This window comes from Mercurialis annua, linkage group LG2, assembly GCF_937616625.2.
Source record: "Mercurialis annua linkage group LG2, ddMerAnnu1.2, whole genome shotgun sequence".
In the NCBI taxonomy this organism is placed as follows: Eukaryota; Viridiplantae; Streptophyta; class Magnoliopsida; order Malpighiales; family Euphorbiaceae; genus Mercurialis; species Mercurialis annua.
Window position 1 is genome coordinate 2,612,000 of NC_065571.1, and position 23,146 is coordinate 2,635,145.

At 33.6% G+C, this 23,146-nt stretch overlaps 3 protein-coding genes across 5 annotated transcripts; all 3 read left to right on the forward strand.

Moving 5' to 3' along the window:
* Positions 1-4,187: 4,187 nt before the first annotated feature.
* On the forward strand, positions 4,188-9,170 carry LOC126670143 (protein phosphatase 2C 70). Its single transcript, XM_050363812.2, has 13 exons — positions 4,188-4,497; positions 5,164-5,338; positions 5,465-5,653; positions 5,755-5,927; positions 6,012-6,170; positions 6,445-6,588; positions 6,672-6,733; positions 7,120-7,255; positions 7,371-7,465; positions 7,944-8,059; positions 8,163-8,292; positions 8,522-8,576; positions 8,946-9,170. The coding sequence occupies exons 1-13, from the start codon at positions 4,369-4,371 to the stop codon at positions 9,105-9,107; spliced, it is 1,725 nt and encodes a 574-aa protein (XP_050219769.1). The 5' UTR covers positions 4,188-4,368; the 3' UTR covers positions 9,108-9,170.
* Positions 9,171-10,042: 872 nt separating this feature from the next.
* LOC126670561 (uncharacterized) lies at positions 10,043-14,534 on the forward strand. Of its 3 annotated transcripts, none has more exons than XM_050364316.2 (12): positions 10,043-10,360; positions 10,474-10,521; positions 10,742-10,912; positions 11,028-11,094; positions 11,300-11,364; positions 11,941-12,019; positions 12,353-12,471; positions 12,582-12,661; positions 13,030-13,099; positions 13,214-13,291; positions 13,373-13,439; positions 14,222-14,534. In XM_050364316.2, exons 1-11 carry the CDS (start codon positions 10,130-10,132, stop codon positions 13,436-13,438), a joined length of 1,074 nt encoding a protein of 357 aa, XP_050220273.1. In that variant the 5' UTR covers positions 10,043-10,129; the 3' UTR covers position 13,439; positions 14,222-14,534. The 3 variants fall into 3 exon arrangements, with proteins under 3 accessions (XP_050220273.1, XP_050220274.1, XP_050220272.1); XM_050364317.1 differs by having other exon boundaries at positions 14,209-14,227; XM_050364315.2 differs by lacking the exon at positions 14,222-14,534 and having other exon boundaries at positions 10,044-10,360; positions 13,373-13,589.
* An 817-nt stretch (positions 14,535-15,351) lies between these two features.
* On the forward strand, positions 15,352-22,765 carry LOC126668805 (probable ATP-dependent DNA helicase CHR12). Its single transcript, XM_050361992.2, has 12 exons — positions 15,352-15,698; positions 16,032-16,191; positions 16,339-16,403; positions 16,788-16,976; positions 17,255-17,404; positions 17,620-17,991; positions 18,555-18,820; positions 18,941-19,159; positions 19,445-19,649; positions 19,730-19,877; positions 20,591-21,193; positions 21,674-22,765. The coding sequence occupies exons 1-12, from the start codon at positions 15,504-15,506 to the stop codon at positions 22,408-22,410; spliced, it is 3,309 nt and encodes a 1,102-aa protein (XP_050217949.1). The 5' UTR covers positions 15,352-15,503; the 3' UTR covers positions 22,411-22,765.
* Positions 22,766-23,146: the final 381 nt, after the last annotated feature.

Here is a 23,146-nt window from a genome sequence, read left to right on the forward strand (position 1 = left end):
AAATAGCGACGGATTAGCGACGGATAATCCGTCGCTACTTTGGCGGGAGCAACCCCGCCATAAATTTAACCAAATTCGCGACACTTTCTGGATCCGTCTCTAATTCCGTCGCTGTTTTACTGTTAAAATCCGTCGCTAAAATCCGTCGCAAAAACAGTGTTTTCTAGTAGTGACAATTATAAAATTTAGCATTTAAAATAATATACACATCTCCTTTGCAATGATAAATCATATGCTTTGGTGTCAAATTTAGCTCCAAATATAATATATGCTATATCCTACATGCATCTAAATATTATTAAATTGTCATTATTAACAATTTTGTATAGGCTTAATGCCTTAGAAAATCCCGATGTTTCATCCCTTTTTAATCCTACCCGACGTTGAAATTTGTCAATTTTATCCCATTTTGCATTTTTCCATTCCAATTGTACCCTAAAACATAAAATTGACATTTATTTATTTGACAAAAATTCAAAATAATTTTTCAAAAATGGTCAATTTAATATAAAAAGTTAATCTAATGTAAAAATGATCAATTTAAAAAAAATTTGCTTAATATTAAAAGGTCAATTTTATGCTTTAGGGTACAATTGAAATGAAAAAAAAATACAAAATAGAGTAAAATTGACTGATTTGCAACGTCAGGGTAGGATTGAAAAATGGATAAAAGGTCAGGGTTTTTTAAACATTAGGCCTTTTGTATAACCATACCAAAAAATTTATTTTAAATTAATTAAATTTATTTAAAAATATTTATGTAATTATTTAACTATAACTGTAATAATTTATTTGTATTGTTTAATATAAATCAGATGATAAAAAAATTACTATTCAAATTAATTGATTTTTACAAAAAAAAACTATTTATAAATAGATAATTACTATTAAAAATAATATTACAGATATTTAATAAATAACATAAAAATAATATTAATGATATTTAAATATTAAATTTATAGCTATATTATTAAGAAATAATTTATGTTTGTTGCATTGAAAAATCAGTTACAACATTACAATTTTGTCACTTAATTTAGCATTTTGTATTGTACTTAAAATTTAGAATATGTGTTTTATTTAGCATTTTGTTATTTTTTCTAAAAATTAACTTTTTATAAATATAAAAAGAATAAGGAATATAAAAAAAGTTAAATAAAAAGTTTTATTGGCACGTGTACTTTGAAAGTGTTGAACTAAATGGTCATAAGATGGGCACTTATTTGGTCATGTTAGAAACTTAAATGGGCTCACTAATTTTCCGTTTAATCAACAATTGGGCTTATCGGGCTGCAATCTCAGTTTTAAAATCTTGAAATCTTTCTTACAGCCTCAACATCATATATTACAGACCAAATATGAGCCTAATTTCATAAAAATATTATTTTATTACAAATTCTATAAAGTCTTATGCATAGAATTGTGTTTAGTGTATTTTCTGAAAAGAATTATAGAATTAATCATATCATATCAACTAATTATAAAATACATTCTTATGTAAATAAAATAAATTTTATAGCATAATCAAACCATAGAATAGCTAGTACTTAAGATCAATTGTGTAGCTACATATTAAGGATATCATTCATTCAAACTATAAAGTTTGATTTAAACTTCACAAATAGACTTCATATCCTTTAAAGATTGTACATATAGCTCGTAATAAATAATCACATAAAAATATCACAGAGATCACAGACATCTGACTAAGTAAATCTGAATTCAAAAATATACTATTATAAAACTACTTATTAAAATAAAATTACGTTTTTATTACATATATGGATATAAGAATCCAAACAAATCTAGCTTCTTTAATAAAATTAACCAACCAATACTTAATTCTTGTTTAAAACGGCTAAGCTGAGATTTGAACATTTCAATCTTTCACTTCATTTTCTCTTACAGATACGTATGATTATTCTGTCTCTCTCTGTTAAAAATATTTTCTTTTCAGTTTAGGAGCAATGGCTGAAGAAGATCGGAATTTATGCACAAAAACTTTGGTATGACATAAGAATTCTCTTTGTATTTGAATTGTTGTTGTAGTCACTTTTTTTACATTGCTTTTGCATGCCTAATTTGGACTAATTTGGTTTGATAAGAATGTAAGAACTGCATATAGAAAAGTTTAAGAATTAGAGGGACCCTAAATTTTGTGAGCTGGAAATTAGTGACTTATGTAGACTTAATCCATTGCCTAGTTAGCTAAAAGTTCCTACTATTCCAATCTAAAAAAAATTCATATTATTATTAAATCGGTTGCCTGCTTAACTTAATGGCTAAATAATTTATAAATTGTTTAAGCGTTAAGCTTGTGATTTGCATTTGAGATTTGTCTAATATATTTAGGCCAATCTGCCAATTTAATGTCCTTTAGGATTTTATTGAGTGTTAAATTATAGGCGTGTCTGTTCGACCCAATCAAATTGAATTAATAATTGAATCAAAATCAAACCTAACCAAATTTATAAAAGATGTAAAATATTTAAAGTCTAATTGAACAAATTGTGCGGGTTTCATTTTTTAGTTCAGTTTGCACGAAAACTTAATTAAAATTTATCATCATTAATCAATCGAATTAAAAAACTTGAAAATAAAAGATTAACTGAATCAAATTTTTCTAGTTTTATTTTTCGATTTGATTTAGTTTTATATGCTTTTATACTAAATATCTAAAACCTGTTTATTTTAACCAAATCATGAATGTTATTGTTTCAAGATTTTTTTTACAAAAATAGATATTTTTGTGAGAGTACTTTCATATTATATATCAGATATTCTTTTATAAAAACATGTCTTTTTCATTTTCTTTTCAAAAATACGTTTTTAGCAGTTTTGGAGTAGAATATTAGTAGTTCTTTTGCTAGAGTTTTAGTAAAAATAAAAATAAAAGCATGTTTATGTATATAAAAATTAAAAATTATATATTTTTATGAAAATATTTTTTTAATAAAATAAAAAATATGTAGGATGTAAATCCTTCTTGCTTTTATTCCATTCCTAACCGGTTCATGAGCTGCAGAGACCAGCCCAATAGGCCCAGAAATTGCAAACATTATAGACTTGCTCCTGCTGGAATAGAAATCCAGCCCGAAAACATTTTGAGTCCATTAATCTACTAATACCCTAGCCCAAGGGATCTTAGTCGTGGACTTTTCATAGCACCAACCGATCTCACCCACTTATCCCGTATGACTCGAAGCCCATTAGCCCAGTAAGTCCAAGCCTACTTGATGAAATTATAGTTTTTTTATTTAAACTAGAATACATTTAATGTCTTCTCTATCGTTATTTTATTTTAACCTATTTTATCTAATTACCATTTTATAGAAATTCATCATATCATTGATAGAGTTCAATAAATAAAATAATTTATAAAAATAAAATAACCACTAATGACATGATAATTTTATTTTGGAAAAAATTACACAATACAGTTGTTGCCTTATGTCAATCGTACAACAAACTAATAAAGTTTTAACCCTAAAAAAATTAAATGATAAAAAATAATAATAATTACAATTTTTTTATTGCAAATGATCACTGACTTGTTATAGAAATGGCGCAACGTTTATATGAGAAAACCACTCTTATTTTGGTTACAGTTTGAAATTGTTTCTTTATAAAAACACAAGGACTTTAGCTATTGATGGAAGAATTATTATTTAACAATTGCTATTTTTTATGGTGATCATATCATTAGAGTGATAAATATTTTTAGCATAGTTTCTCGACACTTTAAAAATAAATATCAATCATCTAATATGAATGTAACTGGGTTATCTATTTGATAGCTAAAAAAACTCTATTAATAATAACCAATTTTATAAATATTTTGATCTTAAAATGATTTATTCGTTATTATTGAGTAATTATTCATTCTAAAATCATACTAATAGAAGAAGTTTAGATTATAATTGTTTATAAAATCAAATAAATGAATAATCATATCTAATCATAGCATACATGCTTTTCATATAAGCAGTCCAAAGTACAATCATTGCTAAATATTTCTAACAATGACTATATACTCTTCCATAAACAGAAAAATACACAATTAATTTTTTTAATTTTTTTTGGATCCTATCTTCAAAAAGGATCATTAAAGGCACAAAATTGTATTTTTATTTTTTTCATAAACTGAACTATAATATATAATGAAAAACTATACTATAAAAAATAAAATGTTGGTATGCAACATGTGATATGATATAAGGGGAAATTAATGTTTAAATTAGGCAAAATCAATGAAATAATTGAAAAAAATAAAAGGAAAGATAGAATAGAATTGAGAGAAATGCGACCATTTCAAAGCGACTAAATCGGAGAGAGAGAGCGACGGTGGCGGTGGCGGTGGTGGCGGCGATGATGCTGGCGGTGGTAGAAAGCATTATCGGCGGTGTACTTATGCTTCTTTTGTTTATCCTCTTTATTTTTTTCGCCTGTAAACCATGGCGTCTCTTTTTTAATTCTTCTCCTTCTCGTCCTCTTAAGGTATGCCTTTGATTACTAATTTTATTTAATTATCCATTCGTCTTCTCTAATTAATTTAGCATTAAATTGTTTTGATCTTTTTTTTTTCCCTTAATTTTTTATTTTTCCGATGTAATGCGATGTTTGCCATTGCTTTGAATTTGAATTAAAAACAAGCCGAAGTGATTGCATTCAGCTAACTAATTATTTATCGCGTTAATTTTGAAATTTTAACTCTGATTGTGATTGATCTTCATTAATTTAATGACATTAGAGGTAAAGAATTGCAGGTTTGATGATTGATTCTGATATATTAACTGCAAAATTCAGTTTTAAATTTTAATTGATGATCTTCAGAGTTCTCATGCTTCTAATTTTGCTTAATTGCATCTCAGGTGCTAATTAGGTGATGATTAATGTGCATCTAGGATTTGGTATTATGCTTAATTTAATTTATTATAAATTGCTATTAGACTAGTTTTTTTAATTGATGGCAGCTCCTTTGATTAATATATTGCTAGGAGTCTGAATATTTACAGGAATTTTCTCATGTGTTAAGCTTAATGTTAGGAATGGACTATAGGTTTATTCTTTAAGTGCTGTTAGCTACATGATAAGTAGATATATGCTTGTGTTTCTGCCAAACGAGTGTTCTATTTTTTGTGCCTCATACATTTCACTATTTAGGTTGGTGAATTAGAGCGACCGCTTGTTTCAGATGACGTGGAAAACAATGATTTAGCAAGGAATTATGACCTAGAGGGAGCGTGTTATCAAAATGAAGGGCCGCTGCGGTTGCCTCGATCCCATGGGCTTATTCATAAACAGAGGCTTCCATCTGCATCGCCCCAGTTGAACCAAGGTGTTAATTTATATCTTGAATTCCTTCTGTGTCCAAGTATGCCTTATTTTTTCATTTAGTGGTCAGGGGAAGATTTTTTTTTTTTGCTTGCTTTTGTTTCATTTTTAAAATTTTATTTTGTCCCAGGAGATAGCTTGATTTTAGATGTAACTTCGGAACCCACTGAGGATATTTCGGTTGGTCAAACCCTCAAGCGCACATTTCTGACAGAACACCTAGCTGAAGTTCAGCAACATACTGGACAGACAGATCAGAGTCCTCATCGGGAAAATGATAGCATTCAGGATTTTGCGCCCTGCATTATTGCCGATCAAAGTAATTTCTTGTCTTTCACTTGTGTGGAAGAAGCTAATTCTGGTACTTTTGTTTGTTTAAAGTGAAAAACATGTTATCCTATGTTTCTGTTAGAAGTGCAGGAAGCTGCCTCTCTCTGGAGGTCATCTCTGGTCCTTCTCGTGGCCTCCGATGTTCTAAATGGTCCACAAGTGCTTCAGGAGTTCCATTTATCCTTGGAAGGGTATCAAGTGATATGTTGTTGAAGGACTCAGAAGTGTCGGGGAAGCATGCAATGATCAACTGGAATGTGGATGTAGGTTCTATACCACTTTATTTTTGTTTATCAGTCTTTCTGTTTATCATGCATTAGCTAAAAAAAGCTATTTTATCATTTTAGAAGAAAAGATGGGAGCTTGTTGACATGGGTAGTCTAAATGGAACGCACCTCAATTCACGACCAATTAATCATCATGATTCTGGAAGTAGGCACTGGGGTAATCCGGCTGATTTGTCAAATGGAGACATAATAACTCTCGGAACAACCTCAAACATACGTGTAAGTCAATCTTCCGTGTTTAATATACTGTGAATATATGTGTTTATATTTTGATGGCTTTTTATCTGGTAAAATGTATTAGCCTATTCCTTGCAGGATTGTTATTTTTTAAGATATCTGTATATAACCTTTTTCCACTTAGAGAAAATATTTGAAACATAGTTGGCTGCTGCTTTAGGAGCTATACGTTTCTTTCCCTCTTTCAAAAAATCTTTAGTGTTTCACTGTTGTGCATAGTGGTGTGTTTACCATTCTCTATTTTTCTTTCTGGCAGGTTCACATCACATTTAAAGCTGAGAATGAGATGCCTTTTTGTGTAGGCATGGCATCAGATCCCATGGCTATGCGTCGAGGAGGAAAGAAACTTCCTATGGAAGATGTGTGCTATTATCACTGGCCCCTTCCGGGCATTGAACAGGTATGATGATTCATTAGTTTGCCTAGCAAGGATGTATTGTGCTTTCTTGGAAACGCTAAGCAACTTAAATCCCAATCGTGCAGTTTGGAATGTTTGGAATTTGTGATGGGCATGGTGGAGCAGCAGCTGCTAATACTGCCAGCAAGTTAGTATTCCTACTTCAGCCTTAACATCTCACGTTTATCGAATGAAATCTGTTATTTCTTTGACAAAAAATGCAAAATTTGAAGCATTTTGCATTTTTTTCCTGTCTTGTAAGGCTCCCAAAGAACAGCAATTGCCTTTTGTGCATGATACCCTGCAATATTCTTATATACTGTTCCTTCTGCAGTCAGAGACACTTCCCTATTTGTATATGAATTCATGAAGTTTTACTTAGCTATGATTGATGTTGTGCATTGAATGCTTATGCATCAGTGTTTTCCTTTTCAAATGAAGGCCCAGTTTCAATTATCCTCATCAATGCTAATTACCTCCTTATGCCTTGATGCATGGTTTAGTAGTAATGTCTGACCTTTTTACTTGCTCCAGAATGCTTCCTGAGAAGGTTGCAAAGATTTTGTCGGATTCACTAACAAGGGAGAGGGTTTTATCACAATGTGATGCTTCAGAAGTTCTCAGAGTTGCATTTTCTCAAACAGAAGCTTCATTGAATTACTACTATGAGGTACTCCATCGACTCTTTTTCTTCTATTTCTTCGATCTGACAAACACTTCAGATCACCACTATATCTATGTAACATCTGGCCCTTGCTCATTTTGATACTTCTTATCACCTGCAGGGTTGTACAGCAACTGTGCTTCTGGTTTGGGCTGATGATGACAAAAATTTCTTTGCTCAATGTGCCAATCTTGGGGATTCAGCTTGTGTTATGAAGTATGCTTTACTCTCAAATTCCATTTCATCATGTTGTTTGGGTAACTATAATATAACATGACTTTCGACATACACTAGTTTATAAACACTGAGGCAGCTAGTTTTTCATACGAATATCGTTGTTGACGATATGCTACTATGTTTTCTAGTAAAGCATCTAACTTTAAGAGCCCCCTCTTTAAATAGTATGGATACAAAGGAAACAAAAAGGAGGATGCTCAAAATGATGCCCTTCCACATTGTTATAGCTATGAAAGTGTGCAGCATTATTAGTTTTATAGAAAGTAAAGATCGGCTGTTAGTTGTAAGCTATGCCGTATGCAATATTAAATAACAATTGATGCTTTAAAAATATGGCTAAAACTACTAGTATTTCTATTAGCTACTATGGTATTGCTTCGTCTGAAATGAAAAATCTTCCGTCATAATTCATAACTAGGTCTTAAAAATGATATTTATAGCTGGATGTGATTTTCAGTGTTGATGGGAAGCAAATTAAGATGACGGAAGACCACAGAGTAGTTAGCGATACTGAACGACAGCGAATAAACGAATTGGGACAACCTCTGAAAGATGGAGAGACGCGTCTTTGTGGTAAGAAAAAAGTTTATTGATTCATAACTGATTATTCTGACAGACTTTTGATCTATGTTATTCATTTAATAAATCATTTTTTTCCTTTCCTCTCTTGATTTAGGATTGAACCTTGCTCGGATGCTTGGAGACAAATTTTTGAAACAGCAAGATGCTCGTTTCAGTTCAGATCCCTACATAAGTAAAGCTGTGCATATAGATCGCACAAGTAATGCCTTTGCACTTTTGGCAAGGTGATTTTTTCCCCTCAAATTTATATACTAATGCCCTTGCTTCAGCAGTAAGTGGCATTTTCACTTTTTACTGGCTGTTCTATATCTTGTGGCTTATATTTGTGATGGGCCCTGATCATTGTCTTTGGATTGTCAAAATTACATCCTTTGAATGTGTTTTTCTGTTTTCGAGTCGGTTTTATAAGTAGTTCTGTTGAGAGTATTGATTTGGACAATGAAACACTGGCAGTGATGGCTTTTGGGATGTTATTGGTGCTAAGAAGGCAGTTCAACTTGTACTTCAGGTGGTTTTCTCTCTTTTTTTAAAGAAAAATTCATATATTTTCTTGTTAAATGAGATTTCTATTGAGAAAAGTGTCATCATGTGCCCTGAACTTGTGCATCACACTTCGTCATTTCAATCAATTACGGAAAATATTCTCTAAATTTAGGTCAAATAACCCCCAAATTGTACAAAATGAGCGCGTTGAAGGGCCGCAGTGACCCAATTAGAGGGTTATTTGACCTAAAGTTAGAGAGTATTGTCCCCAATTGATTAAAATGGCTAACTGTGAGTTAATTGACCCCAACTCACAAGTTTATGTGATGACCCTTTGTTCGATTTCTATTTTCATGACAATTTAGTAACAACTGGATTTGTTGGTGTACAACAGACGAGGGAGAGGTACTCGACAGACGGGGATAATCCTACAGAGAAGATTGCTAATTTTTTACTGAGTGAGGCTAGAACAATGCGGACAAAGGATAACACCTCCATAATTTTCTTGGATTTTGGCATAAAATCAAGAATATCTTCTTGTAAAGTTGTATCCTAATATAAATTATGAGTATTTAGTGTACAAATTATAATTATCCTTTTGCTTTTGAACTTCTTTTAAGTTTCCCATTGTCGTCGGTATTAGTTTTCTGCTTGCTGGAGCCCATGAAAAGGAAGCATCATCGCTGAGATGTGTTTCAAAGAGGTTTGTTTTTCTCGTCGGGAATTTGGATGCTGCCTAAAGACTGCGGTGGAGGCTTGATTGAAAGCTTGAAATGAATGCAGGATGGAGGGGAATTATAGATTGAATGATACTACAGGAAATATTTTAGGTAATAATACAAATGTTGGGGATTAGGGTTTATATGGATTTTTGTGAATGCAAAAGCATAATAGTTCGAGACAGAAATTGCAAAAAGCTTATGACCGAGGATGTTTTTTCATTTAGAGTTATTACACATAAATTTATTTATTTTATACATTTTTATAGTTTAATCACATTTTTAAAAGTTGATAAATATACACATTAATTATAAATCGATACATTACCGAAATATAGGTGAAACTCTTGTTTCCCCTGAGGTAGTTTGATTTAATGTTCAATGTATCTTAATTACTTGAATTAAAAATGTTTGACGGACATGGATTTCGCTTATATTTTTTTATGAAAATAAAACTTAATTACGTTAGGAGTTAATGGTTCATAGTCAAATTTTTAATTTTTAAATCGGACTTAAACCAGTAGAACCACTGACGCTCGAAAGTGAGACTTCATAAATATTCTAAAAAGGAAAAGACCCAAAAAATAAAATAACAGTGACCTGGATAGCATGGCCATGGATACGAACACGGGGAAATAGGACACTTGGACACGACGTGTTATTTTAAGGTTTTTTATGTCTAAAATATCAAATATCCGAAATGTTTCCGAACGTCAATTGAATCAAGTGTCCATGCTACCTGGACAGTGACTAAAGTTTACGGGTCAAATAAAAAAATCGCCATTACTAAAGCCGTTTATCAAGTGAAGTGATAAATAAAACCCTTCCCTGAACGTTAATAAAACCAGCCAACAAACAAATGGGGAAGAAGAAGAAGAGAGCAGAATCAGAACCTGAACCTGATACAGAACCAAACCGCCACCAAACACCAGACGCCGTCAACGGCGACGGTGATTCCGGTAAGAAAATAAAGAAGAAAAAGAAGAAGGAAAAACCTAATGAAATAGAAGGGAAGGAAAAGCCTACAGTAAGCGTAGCTTTACCTGGTTCAATCATCGACAACACTCAATCTCTCGAGCTAGCTACTCGAGTATTGCTCTTCTTCATTCTATTCATCTCGACAATATTTTAATTAATCTGTTTTTTTTATTCTCAACATTTTTGTTTCAGCTAATAATTTTAATGTTTTCTTATTTTTTTCAGCTGGCCGGACAAATTGCGCGTGCCGCCACAATTTTTCGTATTGATGAGGTAGCTGTGTTTAGCTTTTTGTTGCTGTTTTTCATTAATTAATGAATTTAATTGGAGTTACACATTGTTTGTTTTGTTGAACTCTGAATTAGACCTAGTTTTGTAATTTTAGAAGCTATTTTGATTGAAATAAAATTTAGTTTTGCGAAAAGCTAATTGCAGCTGAATCCTTGCTTAGTGTAACAATTTTAATTTGCTAGTGGTGTTTGTGTGTGATTAGATAGTGGTGTTTGATAATGGGAGTAGCTCGGTGAAAGAGGATCCTACAGTTAACAACTCGGATGAAAATGAAAGTGGTGCTGCATTTCTCATAAGGATATTGCGGTATCTTGAGACGCCACAGTATCTAAGAAAAGCTCTCTTTCCTAGGCTTAATAGCTTGAGATTTGTGGTGAGCTGACCAGTTGGTTTATTACCTCTTTTTTTACTTAATTTGTTTGTTTTGTCGATTGTTCGTGTTGTGATATATTGTTATTATAATCTCACTCTGTAGTGTTTTTTCACAGGGTCTATTGCCTCCACTTGATGCTCCACACCATGTGCGTAAGCATGAGTGGGTTCCATATCGCGAAGGTAAGCCTTTCTCAAAAGTTTGAAACTTTGGCACATTTTTTTCCGGTCACTGGTTAGAACTGTTGTTATTACTGAATGACGGAACATTGTCGATTCTAGTGCACATTTGCAGTTCTTTTTTCTAGCATTGATTATGCTGTATTTGTTTTTTGTTTGTCCTTCCTTTTTGGTCAATCATTTGATGACTTTTATTAAAAACTTGCAGGTGTCACACTAAATGAAAAAGCTCCAAACTCTGTAGGAACACTAGTTGATGTGGGTCTGAGTAAGGTAACAATCTAATTCACTTTGTTACTAATTTAGGTTTTACCTCCTTTATTTTCCACTATATGTTTTGATGTCTCTTTTATTTCATGTGTGGCATAGGTTATAGGTAGTTGAAAAACTATTTACTAATTTGGTATTCTTTTGTCTGCTGATTTTTACTCATGGAAAGATAGTTAGAGTTGAATAATATCTTGCAGCAATTCCTTCCATAAGCATAGTTTCCTCACTTTTCAATCAAAGATGCCTCTTTTCTTTTGACCCCCTAACTTTTAAGCTGATTTGAATTCCGAGTTAGCCGTTTTTTGTAGATGCCTCTCAAGTATGAACTTTATAATCTATGACAGTAATTCTCAGACTTGAATTTAACTTCATAATTCTTTTTAGCATGGCATCAACAGCCTAATTTTATCAGAATGCTTATTTCTTTTTTCCTTATTTCCCAAATATCATAACCGCTACTTATATATGCTTGGCGGCAATTTTTTTGAACTTCGGTTGATGATTTTAACTTAGAAGTCTAGATTGGCCTCAAGTTTGTATTGAATGTATAATTTTACATTTTGAAGCTAATTCATGCAGAATGTTCTTATTGATCAAGTACTTGAACCTGGCATAAGAGTAACTGTGGCAATGGGCGCTGATCGCAATTTGGATGCTGGTAAGAATTTTGTATACCTTGTCTTTGTTATAATATTTTGAACCTTGCCTGATTTGTCTGCCAATCTTTCAGCGAGTGTAATTTTTTTCCCTGATATTATTGGAGACAACTGATTTTCTCAAAATATAAGCTAAATAGTTAAACTTAAAGTATATAGTCTCCCTGTTCAATTTTAAAACTTCCCCTTCAGGCCAAATTTTTTCCCCCTTTTCTATTTTTCCTGGGTGCGTATGTCCTTTGATGCATTTTCATGTTCTTAAATCATTTTTATTGAAGCATTATGCATGCAGAAAAATTCATTACCATTCATGATTTTCAATTCCATTTATCTAGATTTACCACGCCAGGTTGTCTCATTGTCAAAGCCCAGAGAGGAAGCTGGAATGTATTGGGGATACAGAGTGCGATATGCTTCTAGTATTAGTTCAATGCTTAATGATTCCCCATACCAGGTATTGATATTTTGATCTTATTTTTCAGTAATTCCCTTTTTAAGTTTCATATTTAGTTCTCTTTATAATTTACACAAGAACTTCATGAGATTTGATTGTGTTGAAAGTAGGGTGGCTATGATCATGTAATTGGTACCTCAGAGCATGGTCAGATTATTAACTCATCAGAGCTCTCCTTGCCGAGTTTCAGGTATATTTTTTGTTCTGTGGTAGGCTCAAAATGTAATTTTTTTGTTCCGTGGTAGGCTCAAAATGTAACTAATTTATTCCGTGGTAGGCTCAAATTGTTCCATGGTAGGCTCAAAATGTAACTTACTATAGGCAGTGACTCGTTTACTCTGGCAAGGAGCTTCACTGGTCCCCATGTTCCAAGCTTAGGCCGATAGTGCATCTTTATTGTGGCTTTTTTTTGGCGTTCCTTGTCTGTCTAGCCTTTAGGAGTCAAAATCCATTTGCTCTAATCTAAACTAATTTTATTTGGTGCGAAGTAGCAAATATTACATTTATGCAAGTGCCTAATTGTTCAACTTTATTGTTCCGATGTGTATATCTTCTTAGGCATTTGATGATTGCTTTTGGGGGGCTTGCGGGACTGGAAGAGTGTATTGAAGAAGACAGTAAATTAAAGGTATCATCTTGCTGAATCCGTTTGCTTGTAACATGTTCTCTTTTATGCATGAATCTGCATAATCTAAATTCTTATTTAATTTGATGTTTCTTCTTCTTCTTCTTCTTCTTGAAGGGTACAAATGTTCGAGAGGTTTTTGATTCATACTTGAACACCTGCCCTCATCAAGGAAGTCGAACAATTCGAACTGAGGTCATATTTTAATTAGTCAATTTACTATTTCATATGAATCTGCAACAGAGAGATTATAATCTAAATGTGTGTTGATTACAGGAAGCAATATTCATATCACTTCAATATTTCCAAGAACCGATAAATGGAGCCTTGCGAAGATCTTAAGGTTAGCACAGGAAGATGGTCTTAGAATATTTGGTAATACATTATTTAGCTTAGGTTGAGCTAGAAGTTTGCGGATTTTCCAAGGAATTTCTTTGTAGACATAACTGAAATTAAATTTTGAAAGTATAAATTTCACAAGGATTATTTAAAATTGGTAGGATATTTTTATTTTTTTTAAAATCGTACCATATCATGTTGTGTTATTTAAAAATTTCCTATGCCAATATTGTTGTTATTATCAGCCGTAATATAATTTTGACTAATCTTGAATTTCTAATGTAATATGGCAATTGATTATTTTGAGAAATTACGGGGTTCAAGTGTAAATACATGTTTTAATTTCTTTTATAACTATTGAAACAATTAAGTTGCATAGACTAAAAAAACAAAATAATTCAAGAACTTAACAATATGTTTTCCCTTCATTTTAACGAGGTTTAGATGCACCAAAAATCACCAACTGTCGCGTGTTTTGGACATTTAACATGAACTTTTAGTTTTGACATAAAAGTACATGAAGTATCTAATTTTTGCGTATAAGACCATGTTTATGTTTTTTTTAAAACAATGCCGTTTTACGTCCAAAATGGTGCCGATGTTATTATTGCAAAAATTTGATATTTCATTTATTTTTATGACAAAATTAAAAGTTCGTGTTAAATACTAAGAACACGCGATAGTTCGTGATTTTTGGAGCATTTAAGCCTTTTAACAAAACTAAGATGACGGGGTATTTCTTAATTGACGTGGACACTTGATGATGTTATTAGTACATGTCAGCAGCAGCGAGCTGAATATCCCACTTGGCTAGGAATGGCGTGTCATATGCAGCTTGTGACATGGCATTCTGTTGTATGGACGAGGAGAAAGGGTGACACCTAGATATTGGAACATGTCAACTGTGTGCTACAGTTATTAGCCACGCAGACATATGGATATGTTGCTATTGGTATATGGACACTTGGCATATAATACTTGGCCGAAATGATCCATCATATGCACGGGCGGAACCATGACACAAACTCAGAATGATCGAAATTTTTACGTTCGCATATTTAAAAATATTAAACAATGGTAAATGCTGTAACAAATACTTTTCGGGGCGGTTTTAACCACCTCTACATGAAAATAAAACCGCCTTAAACTATTAGGGGCAGTTATAACCGCCTCTATAAGAAAAATATCTTAATTTTTTTATTTTTATATTTTTTTTCCTGGTGAGGAGGGTCGGACCCTAGATCCACCCCTATGCCACATGTATACTCTATTAAAATAGTCCATGTGCAGGCCATATTGATGATGTGTTTAGTGCCACATACATACATTTGGTGACAAGAAATAAACACTGGAAAATAATATTTGAAAAAAAAACAAAGGATAGAAAAATGTGAGAAAAACTGTAAATAATAAAATTAAAATAATTTATTTATCAAAATTCAATATCATAAAATATTATATATGTTAATTTCCTTTACATATGTATGACAATTAATAAATAAAATTATTTATTTATAATCAAATTCAAGCTTATAAAAAAATTAATTATAAATAAAATTAATATTTAAAAGTTTTATAAATATTATACATATATAATATAACTCAAAAAAATAAAAAGATAAAATGAGACATATTTAAGAGTAATTGATTAAATATTTTTATTTGACGTATTTTTTGCCATGTCATTCACAAGAGGCAGGTGACTTGTTTCATATGAAACATGGCATATTCAGATTACTGCGCTGGTAACATTAGGCTGACATGTTGGCACCCAGAGATGACGTGTCATATGACTCATATTTCCGTAACAATACAAGAAAAAAAAGAACAAGGGTGTTATTGTCAATACATATAAATAGAGACGTGTTTAATTAAAAAAGCCAGACAATAAAACCGACCGGCTCAGCTCTCATATATTTCTCTCTCTCAAACTCAAACCTAAACCCAAAACGCCGAAGAAAAAAATTAGAGAGAGCGCCAATTTAATTCTTATAATTCTTACTCTCTTCCTATTCAAACCCCAAATTAAACCGTTATAAACATCTAAAATAACCGAATCATTCCCGCCATGGTGGCTCAGCAGCAAGACCATCATCATCAGCCGCCTTCTTCAGAGGCTGTTGACATTCAAAACACTCAGTCTTTAATCTCAGCGCTTAGTTTGGTCTCTCGTGACCTCCCGCTCCCTCCTCAGTTATTTAACTCCGTCTTCTCCATCTATTCTGATCCCCAAATTGCCCCTCATAACGGTTCTAATGGATTGGTACGTCTTTTTTTATCTACCCTTTTCGTACTTTTACGTTTTTCGAGGGTTTTGAGGTGTGATTGTGATACTCTTTTGTGGAATTGTTGTTTTAGTTTCTTGGTTTTGTGGGTTTGTTATGGAATTTTGTGGTTAGGTTATGAGTTCTTGTTAATTGAGAGTATGCTTTGATTGGATTTTTATTGTGGTTTGTAATTGTGTATTAGTTTGCTATGCAGATGGACTGTTGCATAATGTGCTTTAGTTCTGTATAAAGCTTGTATCTTTTTGACATTTTTGAATCAATAAGTTATTCTCTACCTGATTTGGATTTTTGTTTTTGTATCGGTGTAGCGAGATGAAAGTGGAATCCCCATTGTAGGGGATTTAATGAGTGAATTTGAGGAGGCGTTGGCGAAGCAAAGGAGTAGTTGCATGTCGGGTTCTTTACTTTGTGAATCGAGGGAAAAACGATATCAAGGCCATACTAAGCATCGCTTAAATGAACTCGAAGGTTGTTGTCTTTTTAGAATTTTTTGTTTTTGTTTTATGTCCATAGATGATTAAATGAGATTTTTTTTAGTTCTTGTTTAATGTGATTTAGGTTATGGTATATGCAATCTTGGGAAAGGGTTACTTAGATTTTAGTGTTTTCTATCAGAACTTCCTTCAACCAGAGGTGAGGACCTTCAGACGAAGTGCTTACTTGAGCTATATGGACTGAAGGTAAATTTCATTTTGTTGGAGTTATATGTGCATCAAGTTTGTGATTGCCTATTATTTTCTTTTTGATTAAACCCTGTCATCTGAATTAATGATACATTTGGTTCTTTTACTGTTGACTGATGGATGTTTACTTGTTGTTTGGTTGGGTGAGGAACAGTTTTGAATTTTTAAAATTAGAATCTTGTTTTCTTCTCTTTTCAGAAGTTCTATGGCCATTTTTGCTTATTGTAAGAAATGATTTCACTCTTCCTTAGCGTTTTACTAGGTTCACAGCGAAAGAAGCTTCTTGGTTGATATTTAGTAGATACCCTCTTTTTCTCCCTTTATTAAGAGTTGAGAATGACATATGTCCTGTCCTTTTGGGCAAGTACTTGTTTTTGGCAGCTAGCGGAGTTGCAGAGTAAAGTGCGGACAGAAGTGAGTTCAGAGTATTGGCTTCGCCTAAATTGTGCATCTCCTGATAAGCAGTTGTTTGATTGGGGTATGATGAGACTGCGCCGTCCTTCATATGGTGTAGGAGACGCTTTTGCCTCAGAAGCTGATGATCAGTTCAGAAAAAAACGGGATGCAGAGGTTATCTGTTCTTTCTCCTTTGCTTCATTTCTTTCGTTATGCATACATGTCTTTCCAACTTTTACCCATTATTAAAAGGCTGTGTTAATGAAACTGAGCCTTCTAGATTGTAAATAGTGTCTGTAGATTTCTGCTCATATAATTAATTGGTTCTGCTATGCATATCTGGCATTCTAGATAGATCAATAACATCGTTAACTTGGTAGATGTTGATTATGGACTTGATGCCAACATCTTATATATTGTGTGATGCTGATGTAGTAATAATATTGATGCAGAGGCTGTCAAGGTTAGAAGAAGAAGAAAGAAACCGTATAGAGAGTAAGAAAAGAAAGTTCTTTGCAGAGATAATTAATACACTCCGGGAGTTCCAACTGCAAGCTCAGGCTTCTCTTAAACGAAGGAAGCAAAGGAATGATTGGATCCAGGTATATTTTGTTGCCTTTCTCTGTGTCCTTTATATTTGATTTTGTGTTACACCTGCGTCTTTGTGAGAGAATGCTCTATCTGAACTTTAGTATAAACTCAAACAAAACCAATGAGTAATTTTGATGAATCAATAAGAAGCACATATGCTCTTATAGATTCTTTTGGTGTTTTTTGCATAGTATACAATAACTAGACTTTCCAATGTATTTTTTAGCATTGGCATGGAAGGCAAAGACAGCGTGCTACTCGGGCTGAAAAACTGAGGATCCAAGCCCTGAGGAATGACAATGACGAAGATTATTTGAGATTGGTGAAGGAGAGCAAGAATGAACGACTTACAACACTTCTTGAAGAAACAAATAAACTTCTTGTTAATTTGGGGGCTGCTGTTCAGCGTCAGAAAGATGCAAAGTATTCAGATGGCATTGAACCCTTAGAAATCCCGGAAGCTGTATCAGAAAGCTTAGGGGATACACCCACCGAGGACGATGCAGACATCATCGATTCTGATCGTAATGATGACAGTAATGATTTACTTAAAGGGCAGCGACAATATAACTCGGCCATTCATTCAATTGAGGAGAAGGTGAACTTTATAGTTCTGTTCTCTAATTTGTTTATTTTCAAACCTTCTGTTTAGGCCTATGGAGTTGATTTTTATGGTTTAAGATTTAATATTTGGTACTTTATGCAATTATTAAGCTGCTTGTTAGCACACAACAATCATGGGAATTCGAAATAATAAATTGGACTTTGAAGCTTTATGGGTTAATCCCATTATTGACAGTTGCCTCCAGTCATTTGCTCTAAGCCTATGTCTTGACCAGTCAGTTATATGATTTTTTCAATCAACTTGTTTATTTACCAAATAAGCAGCAGTTTGCAATTATATGACACAGGAAATAAATTCAACTTGTTGAGTGCTGATTGATGTTCGCATATGTGATGTGGGTCCTCATTCCTCAATTTTGTGGACTAGTATGTAATTCGGATCTTTGAGTATGGTTGGAGAATAACAAAGTTCTTCAGCAAATTATCAATGTTTTGAATAATACTCTTTTATATGTTGCAATAAGCACTTTCAAACTGCATTTATCTTGTTGGTTACTGGATATGGGAGTATATAATCAAATTAATATTGTAAAACAGGTAACTGAGCAGCCTGCCATGCTTCAAGGTGGGACTTTAAGACCGTATCAGTTAGAAGGGCTTCAATGGATGTTATCTTTGTTCAACAACAATTTAAATGGAATTTTAGCTGATGAGATGGGGTTGGGGAAAACAATACAAACGATTTCGTTGATAGCGTATCTGAAGGAGAAAAAAGGTATCCGTGGACCACACTTGATAGTCGCTCCAAAGGCTGTACTACCCAATTGGATTAATGAGTTCTCAACATGGATTTCTGAGGATGAGTATGTAGAAAGCATCTCTTGATATTACTTTTTATCATTATCAGGGCGATGTTTGTGTCTCGTTCACAAATAAATGCAGTGTAGCCGTGCAATTTCTCACAATTTTTCTTCCTTGTCCAGGATTAAAGCAGTTCTTTATGATGGACGTCAAGAGGAGAGAAAGGCTTTAAGAGAACAGTTGTCAAAATACAACAACTTTGATGTGGTTATCACACACTATGACCTAATCATGAGAGATAGAAAATTTCTGAAAAAGATTATGTGGCGCTACATGATTGTTGATGAAGGGCATCGATTGAAAAATCATGACTGTGCACTTTCAAAAATTCTCGAGTCTGGGTATATTTCTTCACTTGTAGAAGCATGCTTTGATTCTTGCATTTATGCAGTTTAAAGCTGTAATTGGTTGAATAATTTGTCCACCTTCTTTGGTTCGCTGTGAGCTATTTTATGTCCTATCTTTGCTTATAGCTGTATATTGTCTTGGATGATTGTATGTACTTTATCAAAACCAGACTCAACCCCCTTTATGTCAATAAATCAGGTTTGCCTGGTCTTAGGCCAAAGTAGGTTTTCACATTGATATGAGCAAGACTTTCTTACTGAATTTTTAACTTGTTGCAGAAGCTACCAGATTGAACGGAGACTTCTACTAACTGGAACTCCAATACAGAACAGCTTACATGAACTTTGGTCGCTACTCAACTTTCTCCTTCCAAATATTTTCAATTCGGTCGATAACTTCGGGGACTGGTTCAATGCTCCTTTTGCAGACAAGGTTGCTCTTAGTGGTGAAGAAGAAATGCTGATAATTCGACGTTTGCATCAAGTAGTGTTTTGCTGACTTTTTGAAAAAAAGATTAGTGAATTTAGTTAAGGCGGAGTTATATCTACATGTTTTATTCTCAGGTTGTCAGGCCATTTATTTTGAGAAGGAAAAAAAATGAGGTGGAGAAATTCCTTCCTGGGAAATCTCAGGTCATACTGAAGTGTGACATGTCAGCATGGCAGAAAGTTTATTACCAACAAGTTACAGAGATAGGCAGAGTTGGATTAGGTTTGTTGCTTTTGCTCCTTCATGCTATTTGTCCGTCTTCTTTTTGAGATCACTTAAAACTTATATTCCAAATGCATATAATCAGAATATGAAGTTTTACTATATTGTTTACGCGGCAATGTGGACGCGGCTTAATTATTGAACTAGCGGAAGCATTTTTACTATGTTGTCCCTGCAGCCAAAGCATTATAACTTATAAGTAGTTTAAATTCATTGAATGAGTGACATTTAGAGTGAGTCGATATCAGCTATTTCTGAAATTAGCTTTTGATGCTTACATTTTAATTTGTTTGATTTGGCTTTATTTAAAGGGTTAATTGCAAATAAATGCTCCACGTTTAGTTCTTTTAGCGTTTTAATCGCGACTTCTAGATTTTGGCAAATTTAACGCCAACCTTTGTAATTTTATCAATTCAATGCATAAAACAAATGGACGGTGAAATTGTGCTGTAAAACGTTGTCGTTTAGAAGAATTCCAGCGTGCCACCTCGGCATAATTTCACCGCCGACTTGTTTTATGCATTGAATTGCAAAAACTACAAGGTTAGTGATAAATTTGCCTAAACTTATAAGTTGCTCAAATGTTGGGCAATTATTTGCATTTCACTTTTATTTAAATTTTATACATATTTGACCTAGCATTTAAGCTTTATGTGCTTGCCGATAAATCGAATTTTACTTGCTCAAACTCCTATTTTAACAACAATTTGCAGGCTCTGGGAAATCAAAAAGTCTACAGAATCTGACGATGCAGCTCAGAAAGTGTTGCAACCACCCATACCTTTTTGTCGGAGACTACAATATGTGGCGGAGAGATGAAATCATTAGAGCAGCAGGAAAGTTTGAACTTCTTGATCGTTTACTCCCAAAACTTCGAGCAACAAATCATAGAGTTCTGCTTTTCTCACAAATGACCCGTCTAATGGACATTCTCGAAATTTACTTGCAACTACATGATTATAAGTATCTGAGACTCGATGGCTCGACCAAAACGGAGGAAAGAGGGACGTTACTAAAGCAATTCAATGCTCCAGACTCTCCTTATTTCATGTTTCTATTGAGCACGCGTGCTGGAGGACTTGGCTTGAATTTACAAACGGCTGATACTGTAATAATATTTGATAGTGATTGGAACCCTCAGATGGACCAACAAGCAGAGGATCGCGCACATCGTATTGGACAAAAGAAGGAAGTTAAGGTATTCGTGTTGGTTAGCGTTGGATCAATAGAGGAGGTAATTTTGGAGCGTGCAAAACAGAAGAAGGGCATTGACGCAAAGGTTATCCAGGCTGGACTGTTTAACACAACTTCCACAGGTATGCTAATTTTGTTTATCTGTCACAAATATTCATCACTCGGTGCCTTTTTAAAAAGCTAAGTAGCATGGAAATAGGAAATGAAAACGACTTGTAACAGTCACTGGGAAGCAAAGGTTATTGCGGATAATTTGAATGATTAAGTTTGTGGGTAATTGATTAGATTTATTTTATTTGTGGTTAATTTTTTAGGATTTTTAATAGGATATGGGTGTTTAATTGTTGTTAATTACCAAAACTGCCTGAATGTTCGTATGAGTTTCCAAGAGTTTCGATTTCCAAAATATTTTCGAAATAAAAAACGCAGCTTTTTCAAATTTTCCGTGTTTCATAGTTAAATAGTAAAGATGTTCTTGATGATACTCTTTTCATCTACTGCATGCTTGGGATAATGAGATGACACTGAATCCCTGCGTAAGTATTTATCTCTTTACCAGAAAAATTGATTACTAAATTTAGGCAATGTCATTGCATTTGCAGCTAAGGACAGAAGAGAATTGTTAGAGGAGATCATGCGCAAAGGATCAAGTTCTCTTGGAAATGATGTGCCAAGCGAGAGAGAAATTAACCGCCTTGCTGCCCGGTCAAAGGAAGAGTTTGAGATCTTTGAAAAGATGGATAGAGAGAGACGGAAGAAAGAGAATTATAAATCGCGTCTCATGGAAGAACGCGAGGTACCAGAATGGGCTTATAAAACTCCTGATAAGGAAAAAAAAGGTTTTGATCCAAATAATACGGCAGTTTTGGGAAAACGCAGAAGAAAGGAGGTCACTTATGCTGATACGTTAAGTGATTTACAATGGATGAAAGCCGTAGAAAGCGGACAGGACATATCGAAGTTTTCAACTAAGGGAAGAAGACCAGAAGAACTTCCTCCACTGGATGGAAACGATTCGTATAATAACAGTGGTGGAACAGAAATAAAGGATTCGGAAATAAAGAATGAAACAATGCCTGCTGCGAGCGAGGGAACAAGCGAAGAAGATACGATTGGTTCCGACACAAAGCGATTTAAGCCTGATGGAGTTTTAGCTGAAACATTTAAATATCAGAGTGTAGAAAAATCTGAAAATCAAGCTGTTAGAGGAAGCAATTGGAATGGGCACATATTTATGTGGAATGCTCATAAGAAGAAAAGATCTAGCCATCCTCTTCAGAGTTCATCATCTGATTCTAAAGGCCAGAACTCTAACGGAAGAGGAAATCGTTGGGTGTGATGTTATCGACCAACAGAAAGATTTATGATCCCCTGCCACCTTATTAAATTTTTTGCTGATGTTTGGCGCAAGGTTTCAATGAAGTTGTGGCTGGCGGCCTGTGAAGTTACCTCAACTGGTTACTGGATTATCATGCACACTACATTCCGATATAGCATTTTTTGCAGCTCGCCTCGTGCGTATCAGCTAGCTGCCTGTGTATCATTATCGAAATTCATAAAATTCGCCCTGTTTTATTTTGACCGGCTTTCCTGTATGGACTGATTTAGATGCTCAGGGGTATGCAAAGCTATTAACAACTTCTATTGGTAGTATTTGACATCTTAGAAATCAATAGATATCTTTTGCTCTTTTATTGTGCTGATTTATATAGAATCCTAGCCTATTAAAATTGGAAGGGTATTGAACTATCCGGAAACTGCAAAATGGGTATCGAATAATTTTCTGTTACAAAATGGGCACTACGAAAGGACTTTCAGGCACATGCCCTAAGTTTCGTATCCATTTTATAACAAAAAAAATGTTTAGTATCCATTTTGAAACTTTTGCATAATATGGAATAGAAAGTCTTGCAACTAGGCATGTGCATTTAGTATGAGGCAAATCAAACTAAAATCTTGCCTTCTGCAAGATGTTAAACTGCAATTTTAAGAACTTGAAAAAAATTCATAACAAAAATTCAGTTGATTACTGAAATTTTTATTCGATTGTTCAATTTAATTTGCCTAATTACAGC

Excerpts from the sequence above, each read along its gene's own strand:
- LOC126670143 (XM_050363812.2), top strand. The coding sequence starts at position 4,369 with ATGATGCTGGCGGTGGTAGAAAGCATTATCGGCGGTGTACTTATGCTT. Across the intron at positions 5,928-6,011 it reads TGATCAACTGGAATGTGGAT|AAGAAAAGATGGGAGCTTGT; the intron begins GTAGGTTCTATA and ends TTATCATTTTAG. Across the intron at positions 7,256-7,370 it reads CATTGAATTACTACTATGAG|GGTTGTACAGCAACTGTGCT; the intron begins GTACTCCATCGA and ends TATCACCTGCAG.
- LOC126670561 (XM_050364316.2), top strand. The coding sequence starts at position 10,130 with ATGGGGAAGAAGAAGAAGAGAGCAGAATCAGAACCTGAACCTGATACA. Across the intron at positions 10,522-10,741 it reads CAATTTTTCGTATTGATGAG|ATAGTGGTGTTTGATAATGG; the intron begins GTAGCTGTGTTT and ends GTGTGTGATTAG. Across the intron at positions 12,472-12,581 it reads TTAATGATTCCCCATACCAG|GGTGGCTATGATCATGTAAT; the intron begins GTATTGATATTT and ends TGTTGAAAGTAG.
- LOC126668805 (XM_050361992.2), top strand. The coding sequence starts at position 15,504 with ATGGTGGCTCAGCAGCAAGACCATCATCATCAGCCGCCTTCTTCAGAG. Across the intron at positions 16,404-16,787 it reads TTGAGCTATATGGACTGAAG|CTAGCGGAGTTGCAGAGTAA; the intron begins GTAAATTTCATT and ends TGTTTTTGGCAG. Across the intron at positions 17,405-17,619 it reads AAAGGAATGATTGGATCCAG|CATTGGCATGGAAGGCAAAG; the intron begins GTATATTTTGTT and ends TGTATTTTTTAG.